At 35.3% G+C, this 13,772-nt stretch overlaps 2 protein-coding genes across 3 annotated transcripts; both read right to left on the bottom strand.

Annotated features, from left to right (window-relative positions):
• Nucleotides 1–56: 56 nt before the first annotated feature.
• LOC116144787 (thylakoid lumenal 29 kDa protein, chloroplastic-like) lies at nucleotides 57–3,606 on the bottom strand. Its single transcript, XM_031430216.1, has 11 exons — nucleotides 3,490–3,606; nucleotides 3,253–3,357; nucleotides 2,669–2,753; nucleotides 2,555–2,589; nucleotides 2,355–2,420; nucleotides 2,208–2,248; nucleotides 1,816–1,946; nucleotides 1,590–1,696; nucleotides 999–1,136; nucleotides 528–662; nucleotides 57–390 (listed from the first exon to the last, which is right to left on the bottom strand). The coding sequence occupies exons 1-11, from the start codon at nucleotides 3,604–3,606 to the stop codon at nucleotides 280–282; spliced, it is 1,071 nt and encodes a 356-aa protein (XP_031286076.1). The 3' UTR covers nucleotides 57–279.
• A 777-nt stretch (nucleotides 3,607–4,383) lies between these two features.
• On the bottom strand, nucleotides 4,384–9,382 carry LOC116144796 (O-fucosyltransferase 7). Of its 2 annotated transcripts, XM_031430226.1 has the most exons (12): nucleotides 8,964–9,382; nucleotides 8,714–8,785; nucleotides 8,391–8,490; nucleotides 8,239–8,306; nucleotides 7,579–7,667; nucleotides 7,300–7,480; nucleotides 7,081–7,209; nucleotides 6,840–6,973; nucleotides 6,494–6,707; nucleotides 5,733–5,917; nucleotides 5,553–5,648; nucleotides 4,384–4,907 (listed from the first exon to the last, which is right to left on the bottom strand). In XM_031430226.1, exons 1-12 carry the CDS (start codon nucleotides 9,126–9,128, stop codon nucleotides 4,754–4,756), a joined length of 1,587 nt encoding a protein of 528 aa, XP_031286086.1. In that variant the 5' UTR covers nucleotides 9,129–9,382; the 3' UTR covers nucleotides 4,384–4,753. The 2 variants fall into 2 exon arrangements, with proteins under 2 accessions (XP_031286086.1, XP_031286087.1); XM_031430227.1 differs by lacking the exon at nucleotides 8,714–8,785.
• Nucleotides 9,383–13,772: the final 4,390 nt, after the last annotated feature.

The following is a 13,772-nucleotide window of genomic DNA, read 5'->3' as shown; positions in this document are numbered from 1 at the left end:
ATAATTAACCAATCCTTCATATTTTCTATATTTTTCCAATCGGACTGGAAAACTCGTTAGAACAAGAGATCATATATTCTTTCATTCTGCAATGGTAAGTTGTAGAGTTACAGACATCTCGAAGTTCAAGTTTTAAAACCTACTGAATCAACTCGTTATGTGGATCGAGAGCTTGTACAAGGATATCTCTGAAAAAAACAAAAATTGTTGTTGGAATGAAATAATGCACTAGCCGTATTTGGTGCTTCTGCCTTGAATTTGATAACATCATTTGCTTCTCTACAATTTGAGTTTGCTCAATTCAATTTTTTTAACAGGATATGTGTAGGCCTCGTAGTTGATTTGTTGGCCAAAACTACTTAATTTGGTCAGAGTTGTTATCAGATCAACCTGTAAAATAATCAATTGCACAACTGAGACGAGGAATTAAAAGTCAATCCAACAATATTGCACAGATACATCGACACAAGAAAGGAGGTTGTCATCTTTGGTACCTAGTAAAAGCATAAAGATATTATCAAACTAACCTCGTAATCTGTCTCAGAAACTGTTTCTCGGCTACGTTGGTATTTCTGAACCCATGGAGAAACATCTGGATCAGTCGCCAATAAGGCCTCTGTTGCTGATTGATCAGGACCCAAGAATGCAGACATAACAGCCAGCTGCCCAAACAACAGAGGATTTACAAAGAGCCAGATGAAAAAATGTTAATCATGACACTGTTAGAATAGTGAATGCAGCATGACATCTACAATATAGTCATCCTGTTGTGAGGAAATCCTCTACCCAATGCATTATTAATGTTATTTTCAGCCCTTCAAGTTCATCTCTTTAATGATTATATTAAGTGGAATTCAAGGCAAAAAATGAACCAAAATCATATGTTCACATTTTACATTTTTACTTAAGAGGATGCCTTCCTGGGGTGTTTGCCTCAGTCCATTTCATGATGATGCACGACCATAAAGGAGCAACTGTGTCTGTAGCAGAGAGTTTACCTGGCGAGGACCAAGGCCAATTGCTGAAAACTTATCTTTCATTTCCTGAACAGAAGCTTTCTCCCACTGGGGCACCCTCCCCTCTGGATCTGGCTCCTGCGTATCTGCCCTTCCAAATTGCCTATCAAATAAGCCCCACTGTAGCACAACAGCTTACACATTATACGTAATAAAACTTCCTCTACTAGTAGCAAGGACAGAGAAATAAAATATAAAGATTATATGCTTTAAGGCCAAAGGAGAAACCATTGCTTTGCATTAATGCCCTTACAAAGCAACTGAAGAAAAAAAAAATTGAGAAAGAGTAATTTCAGCAACAGTGACACAGTAGAAACTCAACTATGAGGTGGTTCAGGAAATTTGATAACTATTTAATATCTTCTAGCCAAAGATGACCATAGTTCCATTAGTGACTGGTAACTCTGCTTAGACTGTCAACACAAACTACAAAATTTTGCATAAACTAGATAGGACATTCTTTCTTTTAGTCCAATCTCTTGCACCACTTCAAGAAATTTAACACAACTAGACATAATATAAAGGATGATTTGAAAATAAATGTACAACAACGTACAAAAAAAACAAATTAACCTGTCCATTTGAACCATAGGCAGTGTATAGTAACCTCCCTTTCTCTTCATTCCCTCCACATTTGCGGATAGCAGATGCCAGAAAAGTAGCCTTCAGCGCACTTTGTGCTAGATTCATTGAAGAAAATAGAGTCAGTAGCCTTCTCTCTAAGCACACCACAGAAACTGAAGTAAACAATCATAACATGCTGCACAGCCCAAACTTGGTAATATCTAATATCTATAACCTGCATATTGGATGAGATCTGCAAAGGATATTGGTCCACCCTTGGAATATGAATCTATCTCCTTCTTCGCTTCCTCTATTAAATTCAAAGCAGCAGAAAGCCCTTTATTTTCAGGTCTGCTTATCTCTGAGCTTCAGGCAAGAAAATTGCAGAAGAAAAAAAGGTAACTAGATGGGAAGTGCTTTATTGCAGTGAGAGGGAAAGCTTGATTGCTAAAGCAACTGAAACTTCATGAAACACAAATTTTATAAAAAATATGATATTTGATAAAATCATCATGACAAGCATAATATGAAATTTGTTCCATTCAAATGTTCCTCTAAGATGACAAAGCGCTTGATCAAATAATAGCTTAGCAAACTATTTGAAATAATGCTACATATAGCAAATACCTGAACCGTATGGATCCATTTGCACCTCCAGATTTTGTAGTCTACAAGCTTAACAGCATGGCATCAGTTTATCTCTTTCCTCATCCATAACTAAGAATTTCTACCATATTCAGATGAAATTTAAATAGTTATAGGCTTTTATCTGACCTTATCATATGTCATGGCATCATTCAGTGACAAAGTCAGAATTGATGGAATAAGATCTTGTTTCCCCTGAAATGGTTACCGACAAACAAGTGAAAACAATGCAAATTGAACCAATGATGAACCTAATGCACTTATATATGAGGTCCCTGCATATATATACTAATACTAATTCACTAGACATGAATGAATGATAAACCAACCTGTAGCGCAGTTAGGAGGGTTCCCTTAACATCAGCTGTTAAGAAAAAGATGTAAATTTGGTTAACCCGATTCCTACTTGTTTAAGAAAGGGAAGAGGTCTGTTTAGAACTTACAGAGAAACTCGGAACGCTGTCTCCGTTGTATCAAATCAGCAGCACTTGCCATTTCAACGAATGACCCTGAGCTCGCTACTATTTCCTAATGAGAGACCACAACTGACAGAAACTCATCATCACATCAATCTTAATTATTAAGTTACAAATTAGAAAGATGATGTATAAACCTCAAATTGGAACTTCGTAGATGACTACTTTTTTAAATGGCGCAATTAGAACTACAGTCATGTTACCAATATACATCAAGTAATACGTATTCCGGTTTTTCCTTTAAATGCAAAAGTTCATTAAAAAAATACTATAAATATTTACAGGAAACAGAAAAAATACTATTCATAAATTTATCATGTTAAAAGATAGCTCTATGAATTTGCTTTCCAGACATTGAACTGGGTCGATCATCGTTTGGAGAAAACGAAGCAAACTCAGTATCATGCAAATGTGTTAAGTTGAGCATGTAATGATGAGTGATGAGCCAATAAGAAGCATAAAATTCAATATTTGCCTCCTTTTATAGTGATTCAATAAATAAAAGGAACAAATGCAATAAACAGAGGAAAGAAATTAAAAATTGATCTCACCATGCCAATGGTAGCACCAAAGCATTTGAGAACATCTCTTCTATGGAAACCATTCTCACCAACATCGTTCTCTAGTTTATGACAACGAATGACACCCTGATTACTCTTATTAGAACAAAACAAACACACCATGTCTCAGCATTATCTCAAGTTCAAGTTTTATAAATGAAGAACCATTTTAAATGAGACATTTAGAATTCACTAACACGAAAAACAAAGAGACATTCAGTAACTTACTGCATGTGCAGAGAATCTGGTAGTGGCACTGGCATTGGTATTGGTAGTGGAAGTGGAAGTGTTGAGAGAAACAATGGGAACCAGAGAAGGAAGTGTTGAGAGGAATGAGACACCCATTGTCTCTTGATTTTTCTTCTTACCCAAGTTTCGAAAAAGGATCTTTGTTTATGAATGCAGAGACTGGAAAGTGCGGGCCTATAATTGGATTACAGGTGTGGAGTGTGCATGATATGTGTTATCCTATCTTTGACGACTAGGATCACTTCCTGAAATTTCCTTATATTGGATTAATCGGCCACCCCAACACACCTCTTTTAATTTCTGTCATGGGCTCGGGTCGGATCCCCTTGCCAAGTGCATATCCTATTATTATAATAGTAGTGTCTCTTTTTCCATTTTTCCTTTGCTTTTTTCTTCACTTTGTAAGCTTCTTTGTAGACTTATTTGAAAGGATAGATTTATTGTTATTATAAGGGAATCAGAATATTATTCTTACAAACTCTTCTTACTAATTTTCTCTCATACTAATTTTCTCTCACAAATATAATCATTCTTACAAACATTTCTTACTAATTTTCTCTCATACTAATTTTCTCTCACAAACATAATGTATCAATTCATAATTAATCAACTCATAGTGGATCCAGCTTGAGCAAATGCGATATAATTAATTACGAATTGCTACATCAATGTTTGTAAAAAAAAATTGTGAAAAGTGTTTTTCAATCTATGTTTTATTCATCCAGATGAGTTATCCATGCTAGATGATTAAACAAAGTTCTGTATAACGATTTCCAGATCTCCAGATTTGTCTGGTTCATGGATCCAAATGCCCAAAGAAGACAACACTCAGCATCCACTGCAATTTCATTTTGACAATTTAAGTAGAAAAAATGAAATAACCATCTCAGTGGCTACAAATAAAATATATAATCGTGTAAGAGCATGTAATTTCTTGAAGCATTTTTACATCATGAATCCCTTATCCCTCTCTTGAAACTTGGCCAACTTCTCCAACTTGAAGAATATAAATTTACCTTTGTGATTCTATGGAATCATGTCTTTGATGATCCTATCCCTACCCAGAACTCGAATGCTCTGTCCATTTCACCTATATATCTAACTCCGGATATACACACTCCGCGTCCCCAGCTTCTAAAATGGCACAATCAGCTCGCAGATCTTCAATAAACTATTGGCCGATATTCCGTGCCAATAGCCCTGGGGGATCTTTGTTGCAGGGAATTGTCCAAGAGCCTCTAATCTACTTGATAAAAACTGAGGCGTTAACATTTGGTAGTTCCTTCTGACATAAACAATCTGGCAAAGGATTTACATAAAAAGCTTCTTCTGAGCGAAACCTATCCATGCCCTTTGTTCCCGAGATAGGGCCCTTTCTTTTTCGTGGGGATCCTTGCCTACAAGACCAACACAAGAACAAAACCACAGAAAAAAGAAAAAAATAGGCATGAGTTATTCATCATACCATAAATTCTAGACATTTAAGAAAATAAAATCTTAATCACGTCAATACTCGATTATTATATGGTATGCACAGCCATCACAGTGGCTCCGGAATAATGCTCATGTCCAATGTAATGATGCATCGCCCCACTACCACTGAGCACTTACCTTGTGGACCACAAGTGTGGCATGACCCTGGTCAGATTAGCTCCACGTATATAAACTATAAAGGACCTCTTCCAATTTTCCAATTAAAAACATCATCATAGTCAATATTGTCTTCACCTGATTTTGCAAACCAAGTAAGCAATCTATATTAACTTAGACTAGAAGGAAACCATCTAAATAAGACTCCAAAGCTTTGTTTTTAGCAGCTACTCAGAATCACTTGTGATCCAACATATGATAGATTGTGACCAAAAGTTAAAAACAAAATAGTAGATAACTCAACAGAGCACCTAGAAAGGCAGTCTTCATAGAACACCTTAAAATCAGTTTTATGCGAAGCAATCTCTGAAAGGAACTAGAACTAGGCAGTAAATTAACAACCCAAAGATCAAAGAATATCAATGCTCTCATAAAAAGTACTAATGACATACCGTCTTTTGTGAATTTCAATGGTCCGATTCGCTAAACTTTTGCCTTCTTTCATTGTTCCTTTCTCAATTTTGTCAAACAGACGAACAAGTGCTTTCCTGATACAGTAAACACAAACAGACTTCAATACACAACACATGAATGGCAATTAAAGTTGTTTTAACATGCTCCCTATACCTGACCTGTCAGGAGAAATAGTTTTCCTATGTCCCAAAAAACGGCGATGACCTTCAACTGCCCTCGCCATGTTTCCAGAGTATGATGGAATAAACACATCACTTTCAACGGATACAATGTAGTCAAGTGCAGCCATTTGAGATGCATGATTGACAAATGGTTCAAGCTCCTCAACAGATGCCAATTTTTCCTAAAAAATAATCATGTATATGAATCAACATGTTAGCCAACAACAAAAAATATTCAACATTTTAAGACTTCAGCTTCTTAATGCTTCGCCCAGAAATCAATAAATGAAAATATAAGAGATAAAACTAATTTTTCTTGCTTGAATTTATTCTCTGTTTGTGAAAGAGAGAAGAAAGTTTGTCTGCAATTGGAGGAAGCATGATTCTGAGCAGCCAAGTACCACAACTTAATTCTATTTCGTTTGTAGCCAATGAATGAAGTTGATTTCTGAGTGGTCCTCATAAAATAACTGAGCAATATTTATTATCTGGGCCCTCGCATGATCTATTACTTAAACTCGCTATTAATGACCTGATCTGATCTTGAATGCACAAATGTGCAGATCATGTATAGCAGTTGCACATTCAACACTCTTCATTAAGTAATTTTTCAGTTGCAAGGTGTCACAGGGTCAATGTTCACCACTAACCTCTTAAAGGCCTTCCAAAGGTTTAACAAAATCAAACACCAGCACAAAAATTTACTTGGAAGGGAAACTTATACACAAGCATCAAGCAACAAAAGATACAAGCCATACCTTGTTCATTATTATGGGGTAGCGGGATTGCAGATCAGCCATACGAGAATCACCCCCATATATCTCTCCAGCAGCAATATATATAGGGGTGTTTGAGGGGTACCCAAGAGCTGTAAGAAAAATTCCAACCTCCTTTGGTGTTAGGGGGCAATAACCTTTGGATCTCTGTTCCTCAGAATCAATGTCCTTCACTTTCCAGTAGGCAGTGTTTTCTCTAAGAATTTTTAAATGGTGGTAATATCAGTAGTAAGTCTCAGTCATCAAACTAAAAGAAAAAAAGACACATCATCAAATGAAGAAGCATTCAATTGATCATTGTAAATCATCCCACAGGGATGGCTCAGACCTTATCGTCCTTAGTTCATCAGCTTCAACGGGAGATAAATCATGTGTGCATCCACTAAAGGCTAGCATGTCCTTCTCATATCTAAGATGTAGAGAAATGTAACGACCATAAGATCTCATTCGATCCACCAACAGCTACAGCATCAATGAAATAAAAATTTTCAAATGTGGTCAATGCATATGTCACAACAGAAACATAGCTACTCCAAAAATGGACTAAAAAGTTCAAAGTAATTATTTACTTTTCCCATTGCTTCAATTCGAGGAGCAAATCTGAGAGCTTCATAGCAAGCACGGCAACGGAGCTTCTGAATATCTGGAGGTAGATTATTATTTGCTAGGCGAGAATCAGATTTGGCAGCTCGAATAACCTATAAAATAAATTTGTAACAAGATCACTGCATCTAGAATACTGTAAAACCACTAAGCAGAAACAGACTGAATCATTTTGAGAAACACACCTGATAATCCTCCCACAAGCTAGCTATCTCATCCTGGTAGTAATCCATACCAGACCAGCTTCTGAAATGCTTAACTGCTCTGGTAGCTGCAGTGAATTCCTTAGGAAGCTTTTTTATGACTTTTACATCATTAGCTAAAGCATTAATGAAATGATATTCATCAAAAACATCAGAGAAGTTGCTGCAGAGAAATAGAAACCAAACCATGGTATCAATCATGATGAAACTAATATGGTGACAGATAGGCGAACTTTTTTTCAAAACACGGTAGGGAAGAACCTTGAATCTTGCCAAAATGAACGCTTATCAAGCTCTGGAACTACAAGAGTGGCATTTATGATACGGGCTACGGCTACCATGTCACAGATCTGAAAATCAAAATTTAAACTGTACTCAGCAACTCAAAACTTATCAAATTCAGTTAACAGCATACTAAGAAACTAGTTAGACCATATCTCTCTGCATATAAAGGGAGAAGACTTCAACACTCCATCTCAGTATATTTGAAAGGGAAGAAGAATAAGCAAATTGAGGGCACACTTTTAGCAATGGGTTTTCCCCACAAGATGGAACAAGCTTACATCCAACCATATCATCACTACCACAACATCAATTTAATCATTAGTAGCTTCTCAATACAATGAAGGGATGACATGCATGACTTCAATAAACAAAATCATAATAATCACAACAAAATATTATAAGATACATTTCTACACTCTACCACTGTAATTTTATTTCCAAAAGGAGAAAAATAAAACAAAATATAATAAAAATATGCTTTTATAATAGGTTAAAACAGAATTCTTCACCATAACATTTCAAGTGGTGTGTTTTACAAATTCTCAATTCACCAATCACAGTATAAAGAATTTTCTAGTTCCTGGAATATTAAACAAAAAGTAAGATTCACGCATAGACAAGAACAAAAATACAAACCCCAGCACGCATCTGGTTGAGTCCACCATTTGTATGAACCAGAAGAAAACCACGAGACGGTGCAGGAGCTGATAAACAAAAGTAAATTGGTAAATAAGCACACAGGATTGTAGCTGTTTAAAAGACAAATCAAATTAAAACCTCTTCCTTACATGTATAATTAGGACTAGGCTCTGCACAAGGCACGTAATCGCGATTCGGCGGAGACTTCCATAACTTGCCAAAATCCGAACTCCCACTAGCACCATCCAACTGTCAAGTCTAAAGGAGTGAAAACATGAAAGAGGCATGACTGCTTCGCATCAATTATATACAATCCTACTAACCACACCGTCAATGCCCATAACATTTCCCAGACTAAAAGAAACAACGACAAATTCATTTGCTCCACCGGTTGTCTTAAAAAAAAAAAAAAAAATCGTTCTAATAACGACCTGAGTAGCGAATCTATAAAACAAAATATTAGTATCGAAACCTTGCGGGAAGGTAACGGAGCTTTGGACAAATGAGGTGGAGCCAGCTCTTGAGTCCAGCTTTGCTCTGTATGCTACAAGAATTTATAAAACAAAAATTACAAATAAATCAAATCAAATCACACTATCTATACTAGAAAATGCAAAAATGAAATAAGTTTTTCTATTTTTAAAATTAAAAGTAAAAAATTAAAAGAAAATCAGAAAACATTTTGCACAGAGAAATGAGATCTAGTTAACAAAGAGAGACACCTGAGTAACGGTTGGGAGTTTGTAAGGATCAGAGAAGTCTGAAACTTTAGAAGAAGGAAAAACATGGATGTGTACAGACAGAAGAGCCACCAACGCTATTACGCATATGGCGCACGTTATCAACTTCCTCAGCAACACCACCACTCTTCTCCTCCGCCTCTGCATCTTCTGTTATTATTTACACAAAATAACAAAAAAACTCTCGGTGTCTAATAAAACTTGGCGAGAGCAAAACGACGACGCGAAGCCATTAACAAAACAGGAAAAGGAAAAATTATTTGGAGATCACGAGTTAATAGTGTGTCCTAATGATGTGTTTTGAGGGGGTCTAAAAGCGAGCGGTCGGCGGTTGTTGTCGTTGTTGCGACTTTGCTTTGGTGTTTCAGTTATTAAACACTGAGAGAAAGCAGTGGAGAAATATAGCAAAAATAAAATAATTAATTAATCTACAGAGAGAATAATAATAATAATAATAATAATAATACGTGGAGAAAATAAAATAAACTTCTACTTAATTACATCCTTATCAGTAATTTTGTTCTAAGATTTGGTGGTGGGTCCGTAATTACGTGATATAATTATTTAGTATTTGAGAAATTTTGTTGGCGTAGAGTATACTTTATAATCCAGTAAAGGAGGATCATTGCATTTAAAAGTTTGAAAACATACTACTAAAATTAGGTAAAGGTTCTCAGAAAAGGGTTCTGCATTTTTTTAATTTTTTTTACTAAAATTATCTAAGTTTCAATAATAGTGTTTCTCGGTTTAACATTAACTTTATAAGGTTGATATAAAAATGACTCTATTGAGGAACAAAATTTGAGAAGAATTATATGTTAGACCAATTTGATTTGATTTGATTTTTCTTTTGGTGTGTGCATGGGATGTATTTTTTTAAGAGTAATGGCCCTATCACCAAAGCAAAGGCAAGCAGACAGGCAGCAGCTAGTCCATACTTTTAATTTTGTGATTGGATTATGAAATAATAGGAGGAATGGTATTGTACTTTGACTTTATTCCTCCATGGTTTAAAGCGTTTAAGATATATTAAATTTTGCATTGGGTGTGTCGGTCAGTCCCCAGTTGTAGACAAAGTGTAGGACTGATCAACTAACAAAGCTTCACTATCAGTGGACTGGAAACTGTATAGTGTGGATCTCAAGATGAGACGCATTTACTCAAAAGGATGGCATTGCATGTGCAGGAGATCTCTAGGGTCTCCCTGTACACACTTCAAACCGGATTTTGATTTGGTTTCTTTCTAAATTTTCTCCATGCCTTTTTCATATTTGTAACCTAACATTAATTATATTATTTTTGTCCCAATAGAAATCAATGCAACATACCTATTGAAAGGGTACGTAGGGCATGATGCATTGATTATTTAGTGGTAATTAAATTCTGTAAACGCAAAAAAAAAAAAGAACTAGCATCACATTCACAATGGTATCTTATTCTGTTTCTATGATTTGCTTTTACCGAGAAACAGGGAGTGTCTCACGTGAAAAAGGCGTTGGAATATCAGGTGACCAATGGAACGCGATAAAGTACTAGAAGATGTTTGAGGAGATCCAAGTGGGTAATAGAGTGGATAGGGATAAGTTATAGAAGAAGACAAATGGATGCTAAAGGACACATCTTCCTCTTTTGTATTCTACACTTTTTGCCTTCTTGCATCGCCATGAGGGACGCTCTTCCAGCTCACATTCGCAATTGTTTGTATAGCAAAATAGCATAAGGTACAAACTGAAATTATTTTTAATTTTTCAATGAGGTTTGGACCGTTTGGTGTGTTACATGACTACATCAAGGAACAAGTATTCCTCTAATTTGTTTTAAAAAACAATCTCAACTCAATAATTAAAAAGTTATAGAAGAATTGGCTTTAATCTATCAATAACAGTCATAGTCCGTGACCAAAAAAAGCCCTTCCTTCCCAATATGCATGGTGTGTTCTCTATTGTTTTTGTCTCATTTACAAAATTGTGGAAGATTTCAATTTATATATCTCAAGCCTAAAATGTCGCGTACCCGTAATCCNAAAAAAAAAAAAAAACTAGCATCACATTCACAATGGTATGATATCTTATTCTGTTTCTATGATTTGTTTTTACCGAGAAACAGTGAGTGTCTCACGTGAAAAAAGGCGTTGGAATATCAGGTGACCAATGGAACACGATAAAGTACTAGAAGATGTTTGAGGAGATCCAAGTGGGCAATAGAGTGGATAGGGATAAGTTATAGAAGAAGACAAATGGATACTAAAGGACACATCTTCCTCTTTTGTATTCTACACTTTTTGCCTTCTTGCATCGCCATGAGGGACGCTTTTCCAGCTCACATTCGCAATTGTTTGTATAGCAAAATAGCATAAGGTACAAACTGAAATTATTTTTAATTTTTCAATGAGGTTTGGACCGTTTGGTGTGTTACATGAGTACATCAAGGAACAAGTAATCCTCTAATTTGTTTTAAAAAACAATCTCAACTCAATAATGAAAAAGTTATAGAAGAATTGGCTTTAATCTATCAATAACAGTCATAATCCGTGACCAAAAAAGCCCTTCCTTCCCAATATGCATGGTGTGCTCTCTATTGTTTTTGTCTCATTTACAAAATTGTAGAAGATTTCAAGTTATTTATCTCAAGCCTAAAATGTCGCGTACCCTTAATCCGGATAAAATTTTCTTTCTTTTGATAAAGTAATTTAATTTTAAATATGGAATTGATTGTTAGATTAGTTACTTAATCTAGAACTTTAGAAGGTAATTAAGTTAAAATAGATTTTTGTTTGTTTTATCTTATCCTGATCCATAATCTATCAATAATCAGAATTACTTGTTTTAATTGAACTCAAATGATAAAATTACTAAATATACAAAATTACTGTAAATAGTACCATAATTTATTTTAATTATGTTTGTCACATGCTGTTATTGTCATGGGATTAGTTTTTGAAATATTATGCTACTATATATATATATATATATATACATATACGATATATATGCTGATGTATCCATTACTGGAAACTCAATATAATTAATGGTAAAGTTTCCCAGGCCCACAGAATTGCTAGTGCATTTTACATTCCCGTTTTGGTGACTTCTTTTTGACGTGTTCAATAGGTAAGGCATCACATATAACATAATCCAGGTGGCTTACATTCGCTGGCCATAGTTGGGAGAATCATGCGGTAGTGGAGCTCCCACTTTTATTATGATACAATACGTGGCGGAATATCCTTGCAAAGCATTGGCAAACATAATCAAATCAGATGGGTCCCTTTTTCTTTCAAACTTTGCCGTCAAGAAAAGAACAACAAGGCACGTGCAAATGCATCCGGAAATCTTGAGTTTGCTGCATCAAAACCAATTATGATATCATGTGAAGGGAAGATCGTAATTGTCGGTAGTTTGCGATTACAATTGTCAAATTACATTATTATAATAGCAATTTAACAAAAACCCAACTTTAAGTTTTCAAGAGGAATAGGCTGAGAGCCTTTACGAAGAAGAAGTCTACCAATCAGATTATTACGGCAGGATTCAAGTCTCTTTTGATAAACTTCTTCATTGATACGAATATATGTAATCTCTCCTCTGAGAGTAGGTTGAGAAAGGAGATTGGGATGAATGAGGATCGGACAACAAGGAGGCATAGGTCTTGGGCTGAACAACAGTGATGCAGTCGTTGTGGGGTGGAGGAGGGTTTGTTCCTTGAGCAGCAGATGCAGCCAGGGTATTTCCAATTGACAATGAATTTCAAGAAGACTAAAGTCTACAGAATAGTACTCCCGTAAAGTGCACGTTAAGTAGAGGGTCAATTACTGAATTCATATCATCCCACCCCAAAATCAACATCACCATAATTTTCGCATGGAAACAATAACCTTAAGATTATTATGAAATAATGCAATATAGAGGGCCCAAGATGATAATATAGTATTTCAATTCTTGTTTTACTAATAGACAAACGCTAGAGGGTAAGCAAAAAGCCAAATACCTCAATGTAGACTAAATGTTGATTGATGTTTGGTAACGACTGATTAACCACACGCTATACCATATGATGAACTTTACCCAAAGACGTTCATTATTTCAGCCATTGGACGGATACGGGACTATATCTTCGTTTTAGTTCCCACTTCCCAACCATACCCTGCGGAGAGCTGTTACATTGGTGGGTCATATTCACAATTTTATATGTAATAATTGAGATAATTGTTGACCTCCTTCCCAATTTCATAAATTTATACATTTCTCACTAAAGTTTGAACAACCAGAAACTTGCTCATAAACTTATGAGATATGATAATGAATTTAGAGTCACAAAACTGTTTTTATCAATCTATTATTTCATATATATATATATATATATATTTAAGAAAATCCTGTTTTCATACCATATAAATTTTTTTTTTTTTAAATTATTTCTTTTAACATCATAGGTAAAGATTCTCCATACCACTAACTTTTAGGTACCTATAAATTCGTAAGAATATTACTTCTAAACTATGGTATTAGTGACTTGTCACAAATTCCCATTCAGCCAAGAAAATTCTAGGTACATTTATCCAGAACCAGTATAGCATTCGTAACCGTGTAATACCATGGATATTGAAACTCATTACTGTATAAAAAGTTAACTGTTAACCCATAAAATTCAGTGATGGGTAACTTTTTATTGGCTTAAAGTGGCAAGTCAACTGCATACAAGTTATGGGTTGTCGAAAACTAGTGGAAGAGAAAGGCTATTAAGTAGCCCATTAAACATACATTACAACCACCAAGAATGTGGTAGTGGAAC

This window comes from Pistacia vera, unplaced genomic scaffold (genome assembly GCF_008641045.1).
Source record: "Pistacia vera cultivar Batoury unplaced genomic scaffold, PisVer_v2 Contig456, whole genome shotgun sequence".
NCBI classification, from domain to species: domain Eukaryota; kingdom Viridiplantae; phylum Streptophyta; class Magnoliopsida; order Sapindales; family Anacardiaceae; genus Pistacia; species Pistacia vera.
The sequence above is the reverse complement of the archived record's forward strand: the minus strand, read 5'-3'. Positions and strand labels throughout refer to the sequence as shown.

What these genes read in the sequence shown, in the direction of transcription:
- LOC116144787 (XM_031430216.1), bottom strand. Translation starts at nt 3,606, where the DNA reads ATGGGTGTCTCATTCCTCTCAACACTTCCTTCTCTGGTTCCCATTGTT. An exon ending in TTGGTGCTACCATTGGCATG is followed by an intron (nt 2,754 to 3,252) that starts GTGAGATCAATT and finishes GTCTCTCATTAG; the next exon opens with GAAATAGTAGCGAGCTCAGG. An exon ending in CCTATGGTTCAAATGGACAG is followed by an intron (nt 1,137 to 1,589) that starts GTTAATTTGTTT and finishes GTTGTGCTACAG; the next exon opens with TGGGGCTTATTTGATAGGCA.
- LOC116144796 (XM_031430226.1), bottom strand. Translation starts at nt 9,128, where the DNA reads ATGCAGAGGCGGAGGAGAAGAGTGGTGGTGTTGCTGAGGAAGTTGATA. An exon ending in GCCTAGTCCTAATTATACAT is followed by an intron (nt 8,307 to 8,390) that starts GTAAGGAAGAGG and finishes TTTGTTTATCAG; the next exon opens with CTCCTGCACCGTCTCGTGGT. An exon ending in AAAACTATTTCTCCTGACAG is followed by an intron (nt 5,649 to 5,732) that starts GTCAGGTATAGG and finishes TTACTGTATCAG; the next exon opens with GAAAGCACTTGTTCGTCTGT.